This window comes from Leptidea sinapis, chromosome 34 (genome assembly GCF_905404315.1).
Source record: "Leptidea sinapis chromosome 34, ilLepSina1.1, whole genome shotgun sequence".
NCBI classification, from domain to species: Eukaryota; Metazoa; Arthropoda; class Insecta; order Lepidoptera; family Pieridae; genus Leptidea; species Leptidea sinapis.
The window spans coordinates 1,632,412-1,659,598 of NC_066298.1; the positions used below are offsets into that span (position 1 = coordinate 1,632,412).

At 33.8% G+C, this 27,187-nt stretch overlaps 3 protein-coding genes across 4 annotated transcripts; 2 read left to right on the forward strand and 1 right to left on the reverse strand.

The window, feature by feature from the left end:
- Positions 1-610: 610 nt before the first annotated feature.
- On the forward strand, positions 611-12,582 carry LOC126975028 (RNA polymerase I-specific transcription initiation factor RRN3). Its single transcript, XM_050822801.1, has 7 exons — positions 611-1,493; positions 4,303-4,402; positions 5,833-5,982; positions 6,431-6,646; positions 7,284-7,645; positions 9,128-9,350; positions 10,700-12,582. Exons 1-7 carry the CDS (start codon positions 1,085-1,087, stop codon positions 10,905-10,907), a joined length of 1,668 nt encoding a protein of 555 aa, XP_050678758.1. The 5' UTR covers positions 611-1,084; the 3' UTR covers positions 10,908-12,582.
- Positions 12,583-14,782: 2,200 nt separating this feature from the next.
- LOC126975030 (probable RNA-binding protein 18) lies at positions 14,783-20,161 on the reverse strand. 2 transcript variants are annotated; one of them, XM_050822804.1, is made up of 4 exons: positions 19,992-20,161; positions 19,470-19,559; positions 18,048-18,254; positions 14,783-16,702 (listed from the first exon to the last, which is right to left on the reverse strand). In XM_050822804.1, exons 2-4 carry the CDS (start codon positions 19,557-19,559, stop codon positions 16,433-16,435), a joined length of 567 nt encoding a protein of 188 aa, XP_050678761.1. In that variant the 5' UTR covers positions 19,992-20,161; the 3' UTR covers positions 14,783-16,432. The 2 variants fall into 2 exon arrangements, with proteins under 2 accessions (XP_050678761.1, XP_050678759.1); XM_050822802.1 differs by having other exon boundaries at positions 19,925-20,161.
- Positions 20,162-24,529: 4,368 nt separating this feature from the next.
- LOC126975031 (DNA-directed RNA polymerase II subunit GRINL1A) lies at positions 24,530-26,961 on the forward strand. The gene has a single exon (XM_050822805.1). It carries the CDS (start codon positions 24,651-24,653, stop codon positions 25,608-25,610), a length of 960 nt encoding a protein of 319 aa, XP_050678762.1. The 5' UTR covers positions 24,530-24,650; the 3' UTR covers positions 25,611-26,961.
- The last annotated feature ends 226 nt before the right edge of the window (positions 26,962-27,187 follow it).

Below are 27,187 nucleotides of genomic sequence, written 5' to 3' on the forward strand. Positions count from 1 at the left end.
ATGTTATTAAATTAGCATACAATAATTATTTATTTACGACATTTGTACGTTTCCTATAATTGATTATTAAATAAGGAGCATGATAAGTATGTGTAATAAAATAAAAAATGTTGTGGGTACAAATACACGTCTGAAGTGAAACTTCTTTGGAAAACCAATTTTTAAATCTCGTTTATATTAATTATCCTAAACTGTTCTCTAAACCAATTTTTTTTTGTCTATGTTAATAATTATTATTATGTTCTACTTACTCGCGGCCACGTGCTAAACCGGCACGATATAACGGTAGTAGGGAATATGTTCTACTTATTCGCGGCCGCGTGCTAAACCTGCACGATACAACGCTAGGAGTGTAGTTGTTCTACTTACTTACTCGCATCCGCGCGTTAAACCTGCACAATACAAAGCTAGTGGGGAAGATGTTCTACGTTTTCGTGGCCGTGCGCTGAACCCTCGATAACGTGGGATACGATATCTATATTTTTATAGATAGATATTTTTGACTTTTGTGCATGTCCGATGACATTGATTTTGATAAGAGTCTGTGGTCTGAATGTGAATTTGAAATATTATACTTAGTATTAAGAATTTACATCCTCTTTGGTTATTATTATATGAAATTGTGCGTAAAAATTGTAAGTACTGCACACACGTGCTTTTATTATTAAAATAACACTTTTTCACATAAATAGCTTCCGTTACAAGTCATTAGTGTATTAATAAATTTTTGAATGTAAATCTGTCGACTGGTTTGCAACTGGTCTTGTTAAAAATGTGAATAATAAATTGAAATGTCTAAAGAAGGTTATACTGCCGAGAAGAAAGAAGGTGACAGTAAAGTGGTTTTGGAAAGATTACAATTGTATCTAAAAGATAAGAGAAGCAGTGAACTGACGGAAGGTAGTCCTCTTTATTGCAAACCGAGTACAAGTTTCGAGCAAAGTCCATTATCAGTGCCATCAATAGAAGACAGTAGCAACGTGTTACGAGAAATACTTAACCATAAGAAGGCTGAACTGCTACGGCAGCCTGAAGTTATAGCCTTTCTAAAGAATTTATCTTCAGATTTAAAAACTCAATAAACATGGCAGTAACAGCGCAAAAGAGCGTAGCTGCATTGATGAGAAAGACACTAGATCGCCAAGCAGCTGTGACACGAATGAAAGTATGTTTTAAAAGTAAACAAATAGAGCGAATTTTAGTGAATTTCATCAAAGATGGAAATAGTGTATCCTACAATGAATTGCTTAAAATATTAAATGATGGGCAACTTAGTGACAGCAACTTTAAAGTGTTATTTGAAGATTGTCTATCATGTGTTATTTATATGGAGAGAGAATTAAAAAGTTTTATTCAGGTACTTTGTAATATTGAATGGGTGACCAGAGATCAAGAAATTGTTGATGTATTTGGTACATTTATTGTAAGTCTATTGACAGCACACACTTATCACTGTCCAAGAGTGATGACAGAGCTGGTGAAACTATTTAGAGGTATATATATTTATTTACAAGTAGGTACAATAACAGATAACAAGATAAAACTATCATCTAATAACAAGTATAGCATATTTTTATGATCCCGAGATCCAATTAAAATTGTACACATCATTCACCAAATACAGTAAAAAAAAAATAAAAAATTAATAAGTGGACACAATAGTAAATTACAGTATAACGAAATATAGTTAAACATTAAATTATTTTATGTAAACTAGAAAGTTTTATAAAGAGTATTTTTAAAAATGTCTACATTTGTAAAGAATATATCAAAATCAGCACACACTTCGTTAAATTCTCTAAAATTCTCATAATCGGGTTGTTATGTGATACATTATTATTTGAGGAATTGATCGAAAATAAACATGGAATACGCACAGATCGTGTTGGAACTTTAAAGTTTATCAAACTTAATGTTAATTGTCTCACATAAGAATGAAGTATATACCAGTAAGTTAGAAACAGTTGAACGACCCGCAAAGAAACCGTGCTGACTTGAGCTTAAGCCATCTTAATGTCACATGTCTTTAACCACTTTCAAAGATTTTGGCGAACCAACTTAGAATGGTTATCGGGCGGTAGTTTGCGACATTTGTTTTGTCCCCAGTCTTATATATTGGTGTTACTTTAGCAATCTTCCATAAAGCAGGAAAGATTCCATTTTGTAGTGATATGTTGTAAATAAGAACGAGGGGTTTGGCAAGACTCACAGCGCACATACGAATTAAAATGGGTGGTATACCATCTGGTCCAGAATTTTTGGATAAATCAATGGATTTAAGCTGTTGAATAACATTTTCTAGAGACACTGAAAATTGGCAGATTGAAAAAGCCAAAGGAGGAAAGTCAGGAATATAGTTCACATTACTATTAGCGTTCATAGAGTAAACCGACGAGAAATGATCAGCAAACAAGTTCACAATGCCAGGGCCATCATTAGCGTATCGGTTATTGTAACTCATCTGTCTTTAGTGTAACGCCAAAACGCTTTTAAATTTATAGCCAGATCAGACTCTATGCGATTTATATATGTGCGAAAACATTGATCAAAAACTACCTTAGCTCTACATCTTAACATTGCAAAAGTATCATAATCTCTTGGATTACCGTAAGTTTTAAATTTGACATGAAATTTAAATTTAGATTTTAGCAACTTTACTAGCCCAGTAGAAAATCAAACGGGATAAGATTTTTTGCGTACTTTGGTTTTGGGTGTGTACTTTTCAATTATTTCATACAAAGTGTTATAAAAACAATGAACGAACTCATCACAATCAAGTTGCAAAGCCGACTGCTCCCAATCAAAGTCTTGAATTTCCCTATTACAGCTCTCGTAATTGGTCTTATGAAAACAGAGTTTCTCAGTTATAGAGTTGTTGAGTTCAAGCAACGGGGCTCGACTACTAAGTAGGGTAAGCTCAAAGGGAGGTGTGAGTCTAAGCGGCAAACAGCAATGGTATGACTTAGTGAGATAGTATCAGGTGAATCCGTTATCGCCAAGTCCAAGATTCTATTTAAGTGGTTAGGAATGTAGTTAAGTTTTGATAAAGTCAGCTGGAAAAACTCAAACAATGCTCTAGATTTTTCGCACACGTGGCTTAGAGGAAATCCTGTTTGGTTCGACCACATCATACTACCCAAGTTAAAGTCAGCAATAATGCAGATTTTATGGTTTGGATGGCTGCTCATAATATTTTGACATTTATTAAGAAATTCTACATATGGTGGGTAGGTAATCCGGTAAATATACTGTACATAAATTGATAGTAGTAACAGGATCTACTTTTATTTGAATCCATAAATCCTCCACCAAGTTGGATTGCCAATCGCATCTCAGGACATATTCAACCTTTTTAGATATTGCCATAAGTACACCTCCACCAAGTTTTTTTTTAAAATGTTTAAGGAAATTTTCACTTCGATCTCTGCGCATTACAAAATACCGATCATCGAACAATTCAGAAGAGTTGATATTTACATTTAACCACGTTTCACTCAAAATTATTACACAAAAAAGCATTATACCACATCAATCGTTTGCAAAAAGTGTACCATTAGGAATAAGATGTTTTAACTCATTAATTCAAGACTTTTTTCATTTCTGATCAAAATGTATTTTGAGTCAGAAGATTTCCTAACACAAATTTTTCCATTCCTAATCCAAACAAACGAGTACTTTAACTCCTTGGCTTTTTCCTGGCTGCAGCGTGTAAAAATTTGTTTTGAGGGGACAAGTGTTATATGCTATATTCTATAGACTGTATAATCCATTGCTATTACATTTTACCTTAGTTATATTTATGAGTAGGGATTTGTCATGGGTGTTTTTATGTGTATAAGAATGTGTTCTCCTGATACCAGGGATAAAACATATGATTTACTGTTACTACTGACTAATTACTGAGAAAATATTTTACTGTATTTGGACTTAATTCCAGAAAAACTTTTGAAACCACAATGATGAAAATTGAGCTAAGAACATAAAACTAGTCACATTATTCATATTAACAGACTGACAAACAATGGCAGCCCTACTGTCACTCTTTAAATGACATCATGACTTAGTAGCCCAACCCACATGTATGGAATACACTAATATTTATTAAACTTTAAATATTCCTTAAAATGTGATGTTTGTGGCTTGGAACGTTTTTCAGGAACTATGTCCATTTACTATAATAGAAAAATAGAAATAAATATTAATATTGTACATAGAAATTGAATTTAATTACTATATTATTGCTATTTATAACATTTGCAATTATTTTATTGTTCTTGACATTAAAATCTTTTTTTCTTTTAGTTGAATGTGATGAATGGGATGATCAACCTTCAAAAGAGCAAGTAGCAAGGTGGTCAAATATTCATTCATTAATTGCACATATTGTTGCAGTTATGCCAATGTGAGTAGTTACACAAATCATAAAAAGTTCTTAATAATATGATACTGTTGTTGATAAAATAAAACTTATGTGTTTTACATATAAGTAGCCCAGTTAGACTGTAGATGTTGATTAAGCTCATGCAGGTCTTAATTTGTGACCTTTTTTTATGGAATAGGAGGACAAATGAGCGTACGGGTCACCTGTTGTTAAGTAATCACCACCACCCACAATATAAATGTTGTATCGTCCCGGAAACACCGCACAAGGAAGCTAATTCCACAGCTTTGTAGTACGTGGAAGAAAGCTCCTTGAAAACCGCACTGTGGAGGACCGCCACACATCCAGGTGGTGGGGATGATATTCTAACTTGTGGCATGTCGTGCGAAGGTGTAAGTGTTTCTCTGGTCTCGTGCACCCCAGTATATAAACTAGAACCATTTTACTATACAACACTACTTAAAATGGTTGCTGTTCCATAAAGGTATCATTCATTGTCTCTTCTATTTTAATTTTATTTTTTTATTTCAAAATCACACCACATGGTAAAATTAAATAACATCTGCATCTTCTTGTGTACCTCCCCAGTGTAACCATGTTGTACTTGCACCACCAATGAATAATACAATTGTGGGAGACAGGTGTCTGTTCAGTCAACTTGCAGGCTTTAAGCCTTTGTAATTGTGGCACCTGCACTCTTCACCTAACTGTGGGATGAACTGCAAGGCAGTGTGTTTACAGGTCAATAAGATCTTGAAAAATGTTTGCACATATCAGTATAAAGGCAGGCTCCCACCCTCTCTTTATGATGAAAAACTCATTATTACAGAATACCTTCTTTGACTTGGAATATTCTTTCTGAGATGTATTTTAAGCAATCCAAAGAAGGGATATGGCAATAGGGTTTTGATTTTATACAGTAAGCCCTTGTGCCATACTTTATGAAATGCCTGCTGTATATCTAAAAAGGCTGCCGAGCAGTATTCTCTTTTCTCTAATGATTTCCTAATTTGGTAAATAACTCTATGTACTTGCTTGATAGTCCCATGCTCTTGTCTGAACCCAAATTGGTAATGTGGGATTATGGATCTTTCTTTTAAGATTGTTATCATCCTTGACAATACAATTTTCTCAAAGAGCTTAGACATTACAGGTTAGAGGCTAATCGGTCTATATGAGCCAACTTCATTGATTGGTTTTCCATCTTTGTAGATCATTATTATTTGTAAAATTTTCCATATGCTTGGATAATAACCAACTCTCATAATGCATTTGATGAGTATTGTAAGAAAGACTATCCCTTTTTTTGGCAGTTCTATTAGGACTTCTTTGGTAATTTGGTCAAATCCTGGGCTCTTATTATTGTCTTGATAGTGTTTTATATACCTCTCTAGTGGTAGTTTGCTTTATAGAGACATCTAAATAATTTAATATTAATATATTGTTTATAGGAGCAGTAACATTCTGATGCAGACAATTGTGGAAAATTTCCCTTACTATAAAGCTGGACGAGTCAATAGATCATATGTGTACAATTTAATATGGATTAGTAAATACATAACATCACTAAGGGAACAGATTTTGACCACCATTATTATAAAGTAAGACTCATCATTTATCTTCTTAATATAAATCCAGTGTCCCGATGTTTGTTTCGAGTGAACTTTTAAACTAATGAATGGATTTTAATGGGGATTAATTCATGGAGTGCAGTTTAGTCCCACTTGAGAGATGGGATAGTTTTTATTTCAATTTGTGACCTATAATTATTTTTATATCCAATATTTGTTTTGTATAGACATATTTTCTATGAGAGAATTTATTGACACACACATTATAAGATGGAGCGGAGCATATTCAACGAAATAATTCTTGATGTTATGAAATGTTTTTTATGAATTCATAAAAAACTGTATTCTATTTATTATGTACAGAACAACATCTGTCATATAAGCTAATATTTCCATTTCCAACATCGAAAATACTTTCCCAACCTTTACCCAAAAGTAATTCATTAAAAATTATAAATATTACCATTTATTATTACAGAATGATAGAAATGGATGTAAATGTTGTTGAGGGAAACAAAATGTTGGAACAAGAATCAATATACAAAATGGAAGTGGATGAAAAGGATAAAGTCAGTCACATACTGGATTGTTGCATGTTTGAGATGCTGCAGTGGATGCAAGATGAGAGGGAACATATCCTATACAGTCTCTGTAATGTTTTTGAGAGAGTCATACTACCCACATATGGAATTAGGTATGGAATCTTGTTTTTATTAACATATTTACTGCTATCCCCATCAAATAGCTTTAAATAACTGTCATCCTTAAACTGAATCATTGAAGTGTAAATATAAATTAAAAAGAGTGTTAATGATGATGCTATTTCTTCTCATAAAAGCTCAACTTCTCCATAGTGGTAAATCTTTGACAAAATTTGAAATATCATATCTATATATAAATATCATCTATTAAATTTTTAATTTCATTTAAATTTAGTTATTTTAATATGTCACCTGTATAGCTACAGATATACTGCTGTAAGCATTTCGGTGATGCAAACTCACGAGATTACACACATCCTAAAAGTGTTATTATTATTTATTTTAATTATATAATATACCGAATTAAATTTATATTATTTAGTTCTTTCGTTACTAAACTCCTGTCATGAGCACGTCGGTGACGCGAACCCATAAAATTTTCCCCTACCAAAAAGTGCCCAATGCGGCTAAAGAGGTTTTCAATTCAAAATTTCAACTCTCACTGCTATAAGAAAAAGTTTCTTAAGCATTTGATGAACAAGCCATTTTGTGCCACTTCTGATTCCTCTTTGAGTACCGCTCACTAAATTATAGTTGAACAAATATTTAAATTTGAATTTATCTTAACAGACATGTGCAGTTCCTGCTTCTCTATGCTATATCCATAAACCAGCAATGTGCAGATAGGATATTCAAAAATCTGTGGATGATCGCAGCAGGACTGCATGGCATAGGACCAGGAGCATTGACAACAAGACGGACAGCAGCCAGTCACTTAGCAGGATTGTTAGCGAGATGTGTCAGAGTAACTAGGACCAGATTAGTGCATTATTTAAAGACAATGGCTGACTGGTGTCACGGTTACATAACAGCGACACAGGAAACATCAGCAAATGACAGTACAAAGGTCCATGGTGCCTTCCATGCCATATGTCATGCAATATTTTATCTTGTTGCATTCAAGAATCATCACCTCTTTAGGAGTAAAAGTAGTAAGTAATTAAATTGAATTAAGATAATATCCTAAAATGTTTTAAATGCAATGCATTATACATTGAAATAGATTATACAGTTGATTCATAAATCAGTTCGGTTTACCAAAAAGGACTGATGGCAGAACAACAAATTTATTATGAAAATTATGGTTCTGTTAGCCAAACTTATTGTGTGCTACGTCCATTTAACGGTTAACAGTAAGTTCTTCGTATCATGTTATTTCGCACAACTCATACTAGTGGATGCACACAGAAATTATTGCTACTGTGGAGCTTACTGTTGATAACCCAAATGAGTTGATTAGCTATTGTGAACTTTAATTTTAGGAACTGTGATGATACTAAAGATAAATCACGGCTTAAGTGATCTAGCTTATGTAAAGCCTGAAACCGTGTGACTATTATGCCCGTCATAGGCTCACAAATTAGAATATGATTCCCACCGTCTGGATTTGTGGTGTTTCTGCAGAAAGCGGTTATCAAAGATCTTTCTTCTAAATACCACAAAGTTGTGCAATGAGCTTCCTTGTTTCCGGGATGACACGACATACCTTCAAAAAAGCGCGTATATATTCCTTAAAGGCCGGCAACGCTCCTGTGATTCTTCTGGTTTTGCAAGAGAATGTGGGCAGCAGTGATCACTATACACCAGGTGACCACCTTGACAGAGGAAGTTCGTTTGTTCTGCTCTTCCATAAAAAAAAAGATGATGCCGGTCAGAATGTTACCGTCAATTGAGAGTGCCACAGAAACATGATTACTGATTTTGCGTCCCTGGGTTGAATTGAATTGACATGACAATTTATTGAGGGCATTCTTGGAATGTTGTACTATTTGGAAGTCAACATTTCACATGTTCATATTGATATACAGCCCCAGTTGCCTGAAAAAAAATTCTAAGATGAAACTTAATAATTTCGTTACATTCTTAGAAGCCGTGGTGCTTCTCTGTTCCGCTTAATCTTATTTAAACCCTAATGAAATAAAATTAAGATCTTTTAAATCAGATATTCCCAAACTATTTTCTGAACCGATACCTAAGACGCCCACAGGTAAATTAATTTAAAAATCCTATCTCTGCTGAGTTTTTCGTCTTGAGCACACTTATCATCTTGTTTTTTTTATCATTATTGAAAAATGATACTTCCTCCTAAAATTATAGTTATTCTTATAATAAGATGGTACACGTAACACAACGTAAACAGTGTCTTAGTCATCTTAAAAGTTTCATTCAACCTGAGATCATTTTGTTATAATTAATAGGGGTCGATATTTAGACCATGAAACTATGGTAGGGAAACTATGAATTAAATTCAGTGTATAAATTATTAACATTATTTTAGTGTGATCTCTATTTTCATTTATTTATTTTATATTTTAATAATATTCTTTTTGACTATATAACTATATAAGTGTCATTTCCGTGACCTACATGAAAAAAGTGATTTTGATTTGATTTGAAATATTAATAATTTCCAGGTTTAAATTTTGTGGAATCATTGAACCTGCCACGTCTTGTAAGCTGCCCCTTAAACCCACTGAGAACCTGTCCTCCACAAGTCACCAGAGCCTTTTCATCTGTAACAAGATCACACCAGGTTGTGTACTGCCAGGCTATTATAGAGAAGAACACGAGGTTATCATTAACAAACACTGTGGAATATGACGAGTGGTTTCCATATGATCCATACACCTTGCCACTGTAAGTATTTCCAATTGCATTTATTTCACACATACTTTTACTTAGTTCAGACAAATATAAAAAAATTATAAACACAATGAAAAGTTACTCCAAGTTTAAAATTACTTCTCCCTGTCATGTAATTCTGTAGTGACAAAGAGACGATAAGGACGAAAAGTTTTCAATTTCGGAATAACTTTACTTCGCGTTTGACGGAAAGAAATCGGATGACGGAAGCCGGATCTAGTGCGTAATCTACCATAGAAATTGTTCGTTCGGACTTTGATCAGACGTAGTTCGAAAGCGCTCTAAGGGCTTTCGCGCTTTTGTGAAGACTTTTTATTGAATCCATTATAAAATTATTTAAATGTTATAAATGTTACATGCTACTCTGATAAGTTTTGTTAGTCTATATATGTTTAAATGTATTTATGTATGTTTATATGAATTTATGTATGTTTAAGTAAGTATATTGTATTAAATATATTATTGTCTTGTAACCTATAACACAGGCTATATGTGCTTAACTTGGGCAAGATAATTTGTGTAAAAAGTGTGTCAATATTATTATTAATATTATATATAGAATGCACCACGCGCCCGTTGACTTGCTGGGCTTTAGAACGAGAGAAGATTTTCGTTTCAGAGTTCGGCAAGTCAACAGCCCCTGACGAGGCCTCTTGTAGTAGCGAAACACGTATCGAATATATCGATAAGGAGGGTCGGGATGTTAATTGGCGATTCAAGTATTTCGTCGCCTCCCAAAAAAATATCTGATACAGCTGTAGAATTGTCTTAAGCTTTTGAGAAGTATCCATTTCTGTACTCAAATCGGAACATTACACAATTTGTAAAAATATCCTCGGCAACATTAATTCCCCTATGGGAACTTACGTCACACTTTAATAGAGGGGGGGGGGGACAAATATGACATTGTGATTTGTGTGACAAGGGACAGAGAGCTGAAAAGCTTTGTGAAGTCTCATGCTAATATTTACAATATTTAAACTCGTAAGTTATAGTAGGTAAAGCAAAATTTTAAGAAATATTACTGACTCATATCCTTTTTTATTAGGCTTAATAAGACACAAAGCTGTTCATTCTATAGAAAAATTTTACTAATAGCTAGATTCAGTTAATTACTTATAAAAATAAAATTTTACAAATGTGACATCACCACTTGGGGGAAGAGTTTTACAAATGTGACCACCTGTGACAAGTGCGGGAAGGGGGGCTAAAAACAGTAAAATACGAGTAACAAAATCTATGGAGCCCCTAATAAACGCCAAACTCTTAAGATAAATTATAGTCACAATAAAATTATTTTTATTTATAAAAATAGTGTGAATTTACTATTTTTTATTTTCCAGATCAGGAAAAACAATATGGCCTCTATGTGTAGAATATAAAGACTGGCTGAAGGAAGGTGATGATGAGACCCAGTATACTAGTCTGAAAAGGAAACTGGATGCAGAGGATGATGACTACTTAATCACATATTCCTCACAGAAGCTCCATAATTCTTTGTCCAATTGCAGCATGCCGGGATTTAAAACTAGTGAGACTATACTATCCTAAGATTGATCTGTATAATATATCCTTGGATTATCGCCTTGTAACTCATCTTTTCTGTGATTTTATTTTATTATTTCTTTTAGAAGATTACCTTCTATCACATATGTGAGTCTTGGAATATTTATTTAACGTTTGTACAAACTTTATACACGTAAGCATGTAAGATTTTAAATGTTATAGCTCTGTCTTGTTTGAGTGGCATTATTTTAAAATGATTACAGTCAAAATCTATTACAAAAGCATCAAACATATTAACTATTGGTTAAACAAACTGAAAGTGATAATCATATGACTGATTATAATTATATTTTCCTGCTGCAGTTTTTTATTCTTGATGCACATACGATTTTATTAATTAACATGTTATTGTCAAATATTCCGAAGAGGAAACAATAGGAATACTATCACTTTTTTTATGGAAAAAAGAGCGTCCGCGTCACCTGGTGTTAAGTGATCACCGCCGCCCACATTATCTTGCAACACCAGAGGAATCACAGGAGCGTTGTAAGGAAGGTGTACGCGCTATTTTGAAGGTACCCATGTCGTATCGTCCCGGAAACACTGCACCAGGAAGTTCACTCCACAGCTTTGTAGTACGTGGAAGAAAGCTCCATCAAAACCTGGCACTGTGGAGGACCGCCACGCATCTAGATGGTGGGGATGATATCCTTACTTGTGGCGTGTCGTGCGAAGGTGGAATTAAGCGGCAGGAATCAGGTTAAACAGCTCTTCGGAACACTCCCCGTGATAAATGTGGTAGAAGACACACAATGAAGCGACGTGTCTACGCAACTTGTGGCGTGTCGTGCGAAGGTGGGATTCGGCGGCAGGAATCAGGTGAGACAGAAATTGCAATTCACGTGTCCCAATATAAGGCGATAAGAATGACTTATCGGGTATATTGGGACAGCTTCAGATTATTGACAGCAAATTACTGACAGTAGAAGGTCGCAATTTATCTCTATCTGTAGATAGTATATTGGGAACGAACCAAATAATTGTCATGGTTGGTCATGTGAATGGTTTTGACTGTACCTTAACTAAATTTAAACAATTTTTTCATTCATTTAAAGTTTTTGTACAAAAATTAATTTTAAAGTGATTGAGAAGAAATTTATGTTATTTTCTTATCTGTAATATATATATTATTTATATTATATATGGTGTTTCTAATTTGAATGAGAAGTATAGAAACTATTTATTAAATTTAATTTCTTTTAAACAAATTTTTCACTAAAATGTGTTTTTACTTCAAGCCCAGTGTGTTATACACAAAAATTGTGTGTTAAGTATTCTAGGATACATTATTTATTATATAAAACCAGTGATTGTAAAACATGCTGATTTTTATCATGGGTTGACGGACCACAGAGTTATATTATGTCACTTGACTTTTCAAAGCTAGCAGTGAATGTGTCATAAACCCGCGCGTCGGAACCTTGTCATAATATAAACATCTGCGATCCGTCAACTAACAGTTGTTGTATGCCATGACGTCACTAAGATGGCGATTTGACCCCATATTATAGCGCGGGGATATATTAGTTACTTTAAGTTTAATACTACTAGTGACTTAAGTAGTTATCTGTTTATCTATTTGAAAATAAGCATAGATTTATATATAAGAAGATGAATATTGTTATTTGATACGTTAGTATTTAATAAAAATGAACACATCCATATGTATTTTTTTTTACTGAGTAAGGTGTATAGAAGTCCTTTGCATAATTATGTTAACAAAATTTTCTGTTCAAAGCAATTAAGGGATTTTAAATTCGAACTGCAAACATAAGACATCGGAGTTTTTGTTTGTTAGTTGTCAAGAAAGTACCCAAGATTCTATAAAAACCTACCAACAAAATGAAGCTGTTGAATTTACTTTCAAATCACGGTATTCTGTAGTTGAAAGCTTATTGGAAAGGGTTAATTAATTCTTTAGGGAACTACAATTTATTAGAACTGTTGGAAATGTAATCCTGGCAACCCACTACAGATATGTATGAAAAACATTTCGAAGACGTATTATTTAAAAAAAATCAATCGCGGGAGTCCATTAGATGGGTTTTTTTTATGTATAAGAGGGGGCAAACGGGCAAGAGACTTACGTCATGAGACAACCGCCCATAGACATCTGCAAAACCAGAAGTAAAAAAACGCGTTGATGGCTTTAAGATGGGAGTATGTGTTAATTAATCCGTGTTATAAAACGCGTCTCGAAATAAGGCCCATAGTTCCAACTATTAGGTATGCATTTTAATTTTAAGTACATTTTACGCACCAGTAAACCTCCAAAGTGACACAAACGCAGCAGTCTTGCCATATTCGTCATGTGTTTGCTAATATAGATGACAATGCCATACGTAATTTTTCATAATTTAACGTAAAATGACTATTAATAGATATTTCTAAATGATATTCCAGTTTCTATCACAAACACTCTTGTCCCCTCCACCAGCGTTACTTCTTCTGGTAAATAAGAGGTAAGAGAATGTTTTAACTAATTTTCAATTTCAGTTTTGTAAGCCCTGTGGAAATAACTTAAACTTTTAGATCTCTACACATGAGAAAACTGCTGATAAATAAATCATTTCTATTAAAATAATAAGTTCAATAATTAATGTCACAGCACCATTTCTTGCAATGGTTTCTTAATAAATAATTTAAACATGGCGTTTCTTGACCTTCTACGCTAATATTTAAGTTGGGATGCACTTCTGACCCGAACGAATAACTCATCCTGTGTCGGTGTTGCCGACCTGAAAAAAAAAGGATTTTAAGCCAAATGCTTACCTACCTACCTTAACTCACAAAAGTTACTTCATATGAATCAATTTGGCTTTACTAGGGGACGTTCAACAACAGATGTAGTTATTGAGCTAATCCAGAATTTTAACAGATTTAATTGGGTTGCCCATTCAACGCTGATCAGGCCTCAGGAAGTTGTGTCACTAGGGCATAAAAGGAACTCGCGCTCTGCGATGTGAATGGCAGACCTGGGACTCCTCACAGTACGGGGGTGCCATAATGGTAAACGATATTCTATATGACATCGTGTACTGGTTTAGCGTTACTTACCTAATGTTAAATAGCAAGAAACTAAATATATAAAATAGTGCCAAATGTCAAAAATGTAGATGCAAGTGTTTTGTTATACGGAAAGGGGATAAAAACCTGTTGAATCTGCTATATTTCTTGGCATTATTCTGAATTCCAAATTACAATGGGGCCCCCATTTTGCAGGATTGGCCAATAGACCTAGTTCTGCAGCATACGCGTTAAAAAAGTTTAGACAATTTATCTGACACAGAGACAGCGCGACTAGTTTACTTTATTTTTATATTATCTTTTAGTATATTGCTATGCGGCAATGCAGCCGATATTAATAGCATATTTGTGCTGCAGAAAGCTATTCGCGCTATTTTTACCTAACTGTTGCCTCTCAATATATTCTTGATAATGTTATATATGTACATAGGCACATAAAGTGAATTTTCTAGTCTACTATTTTTTATACCTACTACTCGGTTAGGACCAGTAAAAAAGTATTTTGCGAGACGATGTATATACTTTTAGAGCATGATCCCAGAAAATGTTCAAAAAAAAATTTTATGAATTTGTTAACAGAAGTTTGTGTGGTAAAGGTATATATAACCTATAACATAAATGCCTATCTTAATGATACCATAGATTGGGAATGGAGCGACCGCCTTTATACTTTTAAAATAAAAAATTTTATTGTAAAGAAATTTTATTAAGAGTTTCATGCGCCCGTACTTCTCAGGTGTGTGCAACAAATGGGTGGTTTTTGATTTACAAAAAGTGATTCATATGCCGTTGTGCCGTCCAATGGATTCCCAGATAAATAAAAAACATTTAAAGTTAATCCAACATTTGAGTTTATTACACACATAATATTAAGTCTTAAGTTACAATGAGTACATAAAAATATAACAAAGTAGGTAATTGAAACACAATATCTTTATTAAAGCGTTATTTTTGAAAAGCAAAAACTAATATTGAAATCTAAGATATTATGATTTCAAAGGTAAGCATTTAAAATATTTTACTATTAAAAGATACATTCTTAACGTGTAATGTTAACATCTAATGAACACAATATCTAAATTGATAATTAAAAATATAAGACAGCCAACGATTATTTATTTGTATTACTAGTTATTACTAATATGCAAATAAAACTCATTCAATATAAGTACCTGCTTAATAAAACTAAATCAGATCAAAAGAACAATAAATTAGGAAAATATAAAATCGGGAGTGCATAAACCTATTCAGATGTTAGTGCAACTTATGTATCTAGTTTTTTTAATATTAATCTATGACAAGGTCAGATTAACTACGCACCTCTAACATCCTCGACATCGCGAAGCACCTCTTTCACCTCGAGTGTAGGTATAGTACCGACAGATTTGTAACCGTTTTGAACCATAACATCAAATACATAGATAATAGACCAACAACAACTTGACGTCTAAACTTTCTCCATGAACCGCGCAGCGGTCAAGCGACCTCTAATAACAAAGGTTTATATAATAACGTACGTACGTTCAAATAAAACCCTTTTTAAAGGATTAATTAACATTAGATTTTGCGAAAAAGTTACATTTTATTATTGCTTTTGATAACCCGACGTTTCGAAACCTTTCCAGATCACGTTTTCAGGGTTAATGCAGTTGAAAAAAACGACGGTAAATTCTAGTGTAAAAGCACAGTTATAAATACACGCGTTTTAATCCTTAAAAAAGTGTTTTATTTAAATGTGTAACACTCGCGTTAATCAAAGAAAATACTAAACGTACGTTATTGCGTATAATTCTGCTTCTGGGCAATTACACAACACAATTATCATAGCACTTAGTCGTTTATAATATAAAGTTCTATCAGCTTTCGGCGACAACCCATGTGATTGGTTAATTTTGATTGCGTCACGGACGCCACGCCCATAGCCCTGCCAAAATTGGTTGACGCGGACTTCATAATAAGTTTCTATTGTCGGTCTATTCTCTGCAGATTCAAACGCTGCGTAGGATTTATACCAAATTGATAAATTAGTTTACACACACTGCGATCTACTCGTAGGTTGGACAGAAAGTGTGGCCCCTAACTGCATGACACACATCATTACCCATTATAATGTCTGTTAATTAAAATCTTAATTGAACTATTCTGTTAAGATTTGAAACAGCAAAACCCTAATTAAAACAATTGGATGTAATTCCAGAAAAACGTTCCAAACCACAATTATGTCGAATTGAATTAAGAACACAAAACTGGTCATGTGATTCATATTAACAGACTGACAAAAAATGGCAGCCCTACTGTCACTCTTACATCATGACTTAATAGCCCAACCCACATGTATGGAATACACCAATATTTATTAAACTTTAAACACGAATTTCTTAAAATGTGATGTTTGTGGTTTGGAAACTGTTTTCAGGAACTACGTCCAATTGCAGTATGTATCCTTCATTATTGGCTAATAATTATTACTAATGTAATCCAAATTATCTTTTCTTGTGATATGGATGCCTGCGTCTAAACGAGCTTACGGTTTTGTTGTGCAGTTGTTGTTTTGTTTGGTACTGTGTTATCACAGGTGTTTCATGAGCTGCAAGTTTGTTAATAACGAAGTCATCACCAGCTTTCATACTCTCCATCATCTTTAGTTTAGCTTCTATAGATTGGATTGCAGTTTTCTTGCTTAGCTTAAATTCTGGCTTAGCTGCTGTTAATGCAGGTATACCTAATTCTGGTTTGGGTTTGTCTTGGTCTTCCTGAAATATGAGTTGTGTAGGGATTACAAAAATTGGACAAAGAAGAATTTTTAGAGATGCATTATTAACTTTTTATTTAGAAGCAAAAATAAAATTGATAATACATCCTCATAAACTGGAATACAAATAAGAGTGTTCTTCTGCATTACTTGAATTTATACTTTTTGAGTTTTGTACTTATAGAAGATTAAAAGAAGAATTTACTCTTATTTTCTCTTCATTTCTGGCATCTCGACTCTCCCCCCGACAAGAATTTATTGTAATCCAAAATAGCCAAACCAGTATTTCTCACCAACAACCTACACAACACGCGATGGATGAATGTCTCAAGCTGTAGACAGTCAAAAGAGGCGGGACCTGCACTGTCGCCCAAACTGGCACGTAGACTTATCAGCCTCAGACATGACATCCGTATAATGGTGGGCACCCTAACGGGTCACACATCACTAAACAAACACCTTTTCACAATCGGCGTAACGGACAGTCCTAAGTGCAGAGGCTGTCTGGCCGAGGACGAAACAGTCGCTCACGAAATCCTGGAATGTGCGGGGGTGGCCAACCAACGGGCAAAAACCTTAACCAATACGAGGTCGCTTCAAGAAGTCTGCGAACACCCCAGGATTGTTCTGAGCTTCTGGAAGGAGCTGGTTGGAGTAACTAGCCATTACTGCACGCAAAATGGACCCGTGCTAGTGGTTTAATTGCGGAAACAGGAGCCCCTATACCATACCATACCAAGTAGCCAAACCAGCAACTTCATAATTACACATCTACCTGTGTGTGTGTAGCTTCTATGGAAGGGGCACCACAATTTATCCAGAAGTAGACCGCCAAGCTTTGAGTACATATTTGGTCAATGTTAACAAATTTACAAGTGTTTACGGTAATTATTGGTGCCAAGATAAATTTATCAATGTGAGGTTGACATATACATGAGCTTGTGACATATGTTAAGTCTCATTTGCCCAGTAATTTCACTAGCTACGGCATCCTATACGCCGAATCACAATTATACTTACACATAACTGCTTCATAGCAGAAATAGGTGCCGTTATGGTACCCATAATCTAGCCAGCATCCTGTGTAAAGTAGCCTCCCACTGACATTACAGCTATTTCTCATTCAAGACCTTTAAAATGAAATGCTCAGCCGCCTAAAGAAGTTTATACTTAAATAAAATGCTGGCAACATCTTGTGATGGATGCCAATAACTAACAATCAGACAACCTCTATCCTAAATAGAGTGCTGAAGTAATTCATTTAACCATGGTTTCACTACAGTGCAACCAAAATTTTATTTCATACTTATATATATAATCTTGAGCATGTGGTTCCCTTTACTTACCGATACTTGTTTGGCAAATTTAACACATATTCTCTTACATCCCAGCATTTGACCATTCAGCGAGTTCATAGCTTGTATTGCATCTTTTCTCATCTTATAGGTGACAAATGCAAAACCACGAGGTTGTCCAGCATTGGGTCCAGTACGATGAAACAACATGTCGAACTTTTCAATGTTACCATAGACACGGACCAGTTTTAGTAGTTGATACCGGTAATTGAAAAAAATATGTTTTTTAATAATTATGACAATGGCAGTAGTACATAATTAAATAACATTGCAAAGGTGAGAAGGCGCAAAGACAAGTCAGATGTATTATGTTATATGTTTACAAGCAGTGGATGCTTTATAATTTTTTCAAAAATATTCAGTTTACTTGATTTGATTGGTGGAACAGTAAACATTGTGATTCCAACTTTACTTGAGCGAAATATATTTTGCAGTGTTGAATTCAATTTAATATTTAGTCATGATAAGATGCAAAAAGCACAGAATCTCAGCTCAATCTGCAGACCCGTAGTACCACACATGGGGCAATCTAATGAGCAGATTGTGTTAATCATGTGATCAGCATGGTGCCCAGGATAAGGGAGTGGGCAGGTGATCCAGGAGTGTTCAAAACAGGTCACAATATGGAGTGAGGTCTACAGATTAAGGTCCACAGGACAGGTGTATAATCTTGCAAATCTATTTGCCTTGCCACTGTAACCAGTCCTGTCAGACTATATGCTAAGACGAAGTCACCATTGGTCTGTGCAAGGTTTAGGCTATCCTCTATGTCGCATCAGTTATGAGGGTGAGAATGTACTTCCCCAAGTGTTACAGCCCATATCAGTTCTCTCTTAGATCACAATGTGGCATCCCTAACAAAAATATCACTTTATTTATATACCTTAACAGCCTAACAAGACTAAGAAAACCATTTTGGTAGATACTGTCCTCAATTAAAAATAATTCAAATTTGCTTACACAAAGTTATTACAGTGTGTATGGTTATGGTTTGTAAAGCGGCTTTAGTACAGTTCAGTGCAGCCCTGTTTCACTATGACCAATGTGATCTATTGTGATTGGTGGCTACTGTTAACTTAGCTTACTGCTAAGATTGATTTTCTCATGATTCTAATTACATCTTCTGCAATGAGCTGACATATTATCTCAAGTTGTTGAAGAATTGGATTTCAGCATGTTGATTTCCAACATTAAATTTATAAAATTGTGAGACAGTAATAGTCAAGGCAACACACATATGGTCCAAATAGTTTCAACTCTGATCAAAGCAAAATAACCCTACATTTTAATAATAATTCATTAAAACAAGCTTTTAATATCCAAACATGTATGGACTATAAAATATTCAACATTTTGGCAAGGTATTTAAAAAAGGTATAAATTACTAATATATTCCAATAAATTAATAAACACATACTCATTAACTCTGGTGTCCAAATTTCCAATCCACAGTCTTTTCTCACATAGGTCAGTGGGATGCAGTGGCTCTAGGTGTAAAGGCATCTGAAAAGTATTTGTATTCTTTTAACCCCTGTCTGTTTTACATGGGCCAGATAGATATCTTAATGATAGCAGGTCCAGGAAAACACATTCACACAAAATATGTCGCAATTCTAAAATTAATATAGCTAGGTTCCTCCTCTGTTCCAACAGAGACCAACCCCTGTGGAATTATCATAAATGTACGTAATGCTGTTTGATTCATAATTGTTTGTGTATCAAGATCCACTATATTAAGATAAAAAGTATGAGCACACGTCCTATGTTACAGTAGGAATATTTCAGAATAGCAACCTAAATATTTACAATCATTCTAACATTTAATTAATTAGTAATAAAGTATCTACCTATTAACTACAGTAACTTACCATTGTATCTTTGTCCATATTAATAGCACAACACGAAAGAAGAAATAATTTTTTACACACAAACTACCTATTGTTGCAAGCTGATTTTACTAATTATTGTAGTTTAATAGAAACTAAAACCTTTTAAACCCGTCAAAGGTAAAACTAATAATTTATCTTGAAGTAGCAGGTAATTAGGATACAGCAATCAGCATTCATCAGCTTTTTACATTTTATTAATACCTAACTATCTAAAAATCCCCCGTCTAACTATGTAAAAATTTTTTTTTTTTTTGGGATTTTATGACCTGGTAACTAAGACCTTTAAGTCAAGTCTTTTTTTATTATCTAAACCTTTCCGGATCGGCGCGCTCCGGATCTCGCTGTACACTGTAGATCGGCAAGCTTCCGGCATTTTCACGGCATTTTCCCCGTGTGTATTATTTTACGTGTAGTTATAAAATGCTTATAACCAGGGTGATTTGAGTGACTGTCACTGAAAGCTATTGAAACAAGCTATAAGACCATGTATAAATTATTCATATTGTCTTTCTTTTTTATTTCACACAGACTTTTCATTCGAAAAAAAGTGTAGAAATAGGTATATTTTAAAATAAATATTGTTATTATTGTTAATTACTTGTTTTATTTATTTCCTTTTATGTTTTTGTAATGAATAGTATATGTTAATTATAAAATAAAGCTTAAATCTCCACAAAGAACGATCTTCGTGTAAAGTCTTGATAACGACCGCTCGCTGCGCCGGCCGGGAACAAGTGGACACATAAGTGCTTTGTCCGTAAAGCTATGACGTCGAATATTGGTGGCCTTGAATCGTAACGGATCGAAATGTGTTTGGGAATTCACTCGTTCATAACTGCGTAGGCAAATAAACCATCTTGTACACCTAATAAGGGTGAAAACTGGATGAGGTAAAAGAGTGCCCCGCGGCACAGCCGCTCTCATTGTTTTTTGAATTACCAGTGCCCGCGGGCACGGCCGATGCGGAAAGGTAAATATGTATACTTTTCATTTCACAGTTCACTTATCACTTCACTTTATTTTATATTGTTAGAATTGTATAGTTAATATATTTATATAATGGTTTATAACTTCTTTTGTCTCTTAATAATTGATCAAGTGGAGGCGGGCGGGATGAAGAATCACATAAAATTTTGGAGTCACTGATTTCACTAGCCAGCACGAGTCTGTCAATCAGAAATGTTTGGCAGTCAAAAATAAGGTGGTCCATTGTTCCTCCATTTGAATTGCAATGTGGGCAAATTTTATTCTCAACTATACCCAATCTTGCAAGGTGTGACGGTGCAGTATTATGGCCAAAACGCAATCTATTTATCGTGGTAGTAAAATCTCTCTTACAAACCTTCAATTGATTGTACCAGGGTCTGACAGGTACCATACCATTTTCCTTTATTATCTTGGTCTTTCTTCCACATGTCTAACCATAACTTTTGAATTTCTTGGTCAATATATTGGAGACAATCAGTCATAGGAATCTTTATAACATTTTTAACATCAACTAAATTTATACCTTCATATGCAGTCTTATCAGCCATTATGTGATGGCACCCATAGAAGGCCACTTGAATATGCTCAAGGTGGTATTTATATATTATTTCTTCTATAAAAAAGAGGATATAGTTAGATTTAAAATTAACTGTAAGATTAGTTAAACCTTTTATTAAGCTTAAAAAATCTGTTACTATTAAAAAGTTCTTAGAGTTGTGAATTTCGCGTATTCTTTTTAATGCCTGATAGACTGCATATGATTCTGCTGTAAAAATTGAGCATGATTGGTGTAGAACCAAATTTTTACAAAATTTAGTTTGTGGATCGTATAGAGTAGAATGTACATAATCACTCCCTTTACTTCCATCAGTATACTTCTTGAGCAGAGCAAAGAGAATATTCTTGAGTTAACGTAAGTCTTTTTATTGGCACTGCACTGTATGCGCATTCAGCCAATCTAAGTCTTGGGTCATGAGCTTAGATCATAAGTTAATAATTCCAGACGCCTTAGAGTGACGTTTTCAGAAGACTGTAGTGCCATCTGTTAGTTGGCCCGAAAATGAAAGCTTTTTGCGTCATGCCCACTGGTCATAAAATGGCGGCTACTCCTAGCGTTTGCGTATATTTAAAGCTCTCGTGTTCCATTTTGCATATTTACACTACTAAATCTATCCTCTAAGTTCTATGTTGTGACAAAATTAAATAACTAACTCTACGCACAATTTCAACATGGTAAAAAATTGCAATACCAACATGAAAAAGTAGTTAGTTATTTAATTGCGTCACAACATTAAAAATTAATTGTATAATTTCGAGTTTATATATAGTTATTTTCGGGGCCAATCTCCAGATGGCGCTAGTTTTCAAATAGACAGCTCATAATGCGTAGAGAGAGCTCTCTGTTGGCTCATCAAACATAGCCCCCCAAAACAAAATTTTTTTTCTATTTTTGAATTTTCAATATCGCATATCGTCAGTTCGTAGTTTGTTCTTAATTGTTCGCTATAAATAATTGTTTGTTCTTTTGTTGTTTATTTAAAAACAATTAATTAAAAACATACCCTTAAGTTAGCCCCCGCCTACTATTTGTTCTACAATTTTAATGAATTGCAATTTTTTTTAAATAAATAAATCGAGAACAAACAAATGTTTATAGAGAACAATCAAGAACAAATGGCGAACTAACGATGTAATAAAAAAAAATTAAAAAATAAAAAAAATATCTGGGGGGCTAACTTTCTTGAGCTCTCTCTATTTCCTATATATTGTTATACTCTTTGGAATATTCTTTAGTCTTCACCTATGTAATCAAAGAGAATTAACCACTAATATAAGGCTCTCTTAAGTCTAATCAATAATCTTAATCTTCGCCATAAGACTTGTCCACCACAAGACTTGTGATTAAAGGACAATTAAAAAAGTTTGTTTACACGAACTCTTTCTCATAAGGCCCAATTACATTAAATTTAAACTTAGGTTTGCGTTGAAAAATCAATATATATCAAAAGTATCAATTTGATTTTTTTCTTATGTAACTAAATAATTAAAGCAACTAACTTTTGTATTAATCACCGGTTTTCCCTGATCTTATATTCTTCAAACCTTAGACGCGATCATGTACAGAATTTACATCATTCAGTTATAATTGAAAGCTGAATTAATTTCCTACAAAGGATATCAGTTAAAACGCCACCTTACATACACATGTGTTCTGTTGGTGTTGACGCAAAACAAATTCTCTCAATACGTATATAATAATATTGATGATTCTTAATATTGATGGAGTCTTGTGGTAGACAAGACTTATGGCGAAGATAACTGCGCATGCGCGGAAAATTTTATTATCGTGGGATAAAAAAAGTTTATAATTAAATTAAATGGTAATTAAGGCTGAACAGATGTTTTTTTTTATTTATAAGAGATAGTTTCAAAGTATAAAAAAATAAAAAAAAAAAACAATAAAAAACATATAGTTGGCGCTAACTTGAAATTTAATTTTTGAAAATTAAAACAAAAACGAACAAAAAAAAATTTTGATCAAACATTGAGGAACAGTTAAGGAACAATTGAATTAGCCAAAAATATTAATATTAAAATTAATTTCCAACTTAAGAGAGCCCTAATTCAAATTCACAGCAAATTCAAAAAAACACTTCACGTAATTTATGGACGCCCCCAAAGAGGAGCATACCTGGTGTTAAGTGATCACCGCCTCCCACATTATCTTTTTTTATTTATTTATGATGAAATATTTATGATTTTTGGCAATATATAGTTCCATTTTCTTTTGCCATATAAGTTATTGGATTTTGGCAACTCCAACCTATTATAGTTAGCCAATTTACGCAACACAACAATTTACTTAGAACTTGCTTCTTGCCACACCAGAGGAATCACAGGAGCGCTTCCGGCCCATGAAGAAAGTGTAAGTGCTTTTTTTGAAGGTACCCATGTCCTATTGTCCCGGAAACACCGCACAAGGAAGCTCATTCCACAGCTTTGTAGTACGTGGAAGAAAGTTTTTGTTTTTTATGGAATAAGAGGACAAAAGCGCGTACGGGTCACCTGTTGTTAAGTGATAAGTAAAGTTCCTTGAAAACCGCACTGTGGGGGACCGCCACACATGCAGATGGTGGGGATGATATTCTAATTTATGGCGTGTCGTGCGAAGGTGGAATTCGGCGGCAGGAATCAGGTGATTTAAAAATAATAAAAACATCTTGTTTCAATCTGTAGCACAGATCACAACCATTAAAATCTAAGCTTGCATGTCTACTTTGATCGATTGTGGTATACCTTCCATACCAGCTACAGTAGGAAGAAAGGAATTGGCATAAACTATCAGAATGTGTTTCTGTATTTACATCCTCTTTGTTATTTTGGTAAGTATTATTTTACTCATTGGTTTAGTTAAACGAAAGACTAGGCGGTATGATCTATAGACTTTTATGGTCTATAGGCTTGCCCATAATGGGCGAAATAAAAAAATACTCTTTGGTCTTTGATCTTTCTCGTCTTAGATCATAGGCCCTGTCAAAAATAATTTATACTCTAGTCTCTGGCCCTGTCATGAATGTTTACCAGTTACCAGATCAGAAAATCCCAAAAAAAAAAAGAATGTTTACCATCTGTTTGATCTGTTAATTCTGTTTACTCACAAACATTGTATGTAATGTAGGTAATAGGTATTATTTACGATTTTCGATAAATATGTGAAATGGCTGTCAAGGAAACAAGGAGAATAAATAAAAAAGTTCCAGGTCTATTGCCACCACCTCCAAAGAGTGAAATTGATGGCAAACTTTCTGATTTAGGTTCTAAAATGATACCCGAGCTTATAGAGCTCCGGGATCGGCAAAGGAAATTATTAAATAATAGAAATTTCATAAGTAAATTACCTGATAAAGGAGCCAAAATTCAGGCTCTTTATGATAAAATTGAACTTGAAATAAAATCAAAACAAGAAGAAGAAATTACTAGTAAACTTTTCAGCAATATGAACTTAACGCCCCTGGATAAGGAATCTGTAGAAGACATGGAATGGAAAGGTAAAATTGAGTATCATAAACACACATGTCTTGATTCTGATGATGATAGTGACCCTGAAGATGTGCTACAAATATTAACTCAACACACCGATGATAAGAAGAAAGTCAAGATCATTAAACCTGAAAAATCGTCAATAACTCCTGAAGATCTTTTAAATATTGATGAAATTCCACATGTTAGATATATAGTTCAAAAAACTGAAAGCAATATTAAGGCCAAAGAAAATTTTAAGCCATACAAGACAACCAAATCTAATGCACATGATCCTGACAAAGAAATGTTAAGAAAGAAGAATAAACATTGGGAAATTACAGCTGCAACACCCCCTCCAATTGTCCATGGACCTGCAAAGATTTTAAGCATAAATGAGTCCTTAAATTTACAAAAGAACCATAATATACACTTGAAAGAAATTGAAACCAAACATGCTGCTGAGAAATTGCTGGAAAAAGTTGGACTTAAAATGCCAGAGCTACCAAAAGATACTGCTATATTTGGAGAATATAGAACTATTGAGAGGTTTGTGAGTGATGATTCAGAAACAGACTCGGATCCTGAAGGAAGTGATAAAGAGGTTCATGATGATGAACCAGAGAGAGGGGGGGTTATCATTAATGTCCTTAAATGAGTTATATTTTGTTGAAAACAGAATTATACAATATGATTGTAGGATTATCTTGATAATCTTAACACCAGTGTGAGATTTGTATATATTTGGATTTGAAAAAGCCTAATATTTTAAAACAAATACATAGTCCAAATGCACAGAAAATATTAATTAGGTACCTATATTTATTGTGCTATTTGCTAGGCAAAGAAGCTAAACCCATGAATCTAGCCAAAAATGGGGAGTAGAATTGGACCAGTGCAACCTTATACAACTCACAAAAATGAATGGCATTCGCAAAGCAAAACTGATACAATTAATAAATATACCTCTGGTAAACTGAAAATGTATAGAAAGAATACAAAAACAAGATGGATAATGGATAGGTATTTTTAATTTAGTAACACCTATATAATTTAATCTTACAAATATTTTTTGATATTAAAAACTATCAAGCTGCTACTTATAAAATAAGAAACAAATATTGATAGCTTTATTCTAAAGAGAAGCTCCTATTTTTTTTAATCAGTTTATTCCAACTTTGCCATTGAATTTGAAACTATAAAAGCATGGTCTCTGTCTATACTATATTTTTTTAGAATTACCTAAAGAAGGATATGATTTTCCTATAACTGTATATACCCCACAATAGTTGCTAAGCTGTCTAATCAAATTTTTAGCTCTCCCAAAAGCCTAAAAGACAGTTATGCACAGTAGATTAATTAGTCTAGGACAATAACAACAACTTTTAATTTCTGGGGCAACCTGGCATGTTTTATCCTCATGTGGTTTAAATTTTTGCGAAACATAAAAGTTTCTCTGAACAATACAAATCTCTGCAGGTATGAGATCACTCATGATACAGTCCGATGTGCAATAGTTGTTAACTTACTTTAAACTTTAATTTAAAAAATAATATAATAGTTTCCTTTAAATAAAACACTTTTTAATGGATTAAAATGTGTGTCATTGTAACTGTTTTATATTTTGCGTAAGTTAAATTTTTTAATATTATTTTAGTTAACCCAACATGTAAAGACCTTTCCAGATTTCGTTTTCAGCGGGACTGCAGATGAAATAGTTTCCTGTACTGTTAATGTTGCTATTATGTGCGACATGTGTGCAGACCTGCAGCAAGACCATATTTGTATGAGCAAAGCAATAATTATTGTACACAAGTAACAGGGATAGGTATTCTGTAAAATGCTATGAATCTTTTATTTTAGTCTTGTGATTTACATTATTATTGTGTCAACAGCATTACGATTTATCTGGTGTTAGATTATCAAGAACCAACTATATTTAAGCATGTATTTTTGATATTATTGTAAAACACTAAAAAATGTAATTAAATTGTTTTAAGAACAGATAATTTTTTTATTTGTTAAGTACCTATACTCTTTTGGTTTTGAATAGGTTTTATGTCTGTACCTTACAAGGAAAAAACGTAACCCTTATAGGATCACTTTGTTGTGCGTCCGTCCGTTGTATCTGCCTGTCTCTCAAGACCCTGTACCTCGGGAACGCGTGGAGGTATCGAGTTAAATTAAAACAATATACCTACTGCTGCAGGCTCTTGAAGGTGTGAAAAAAAAATC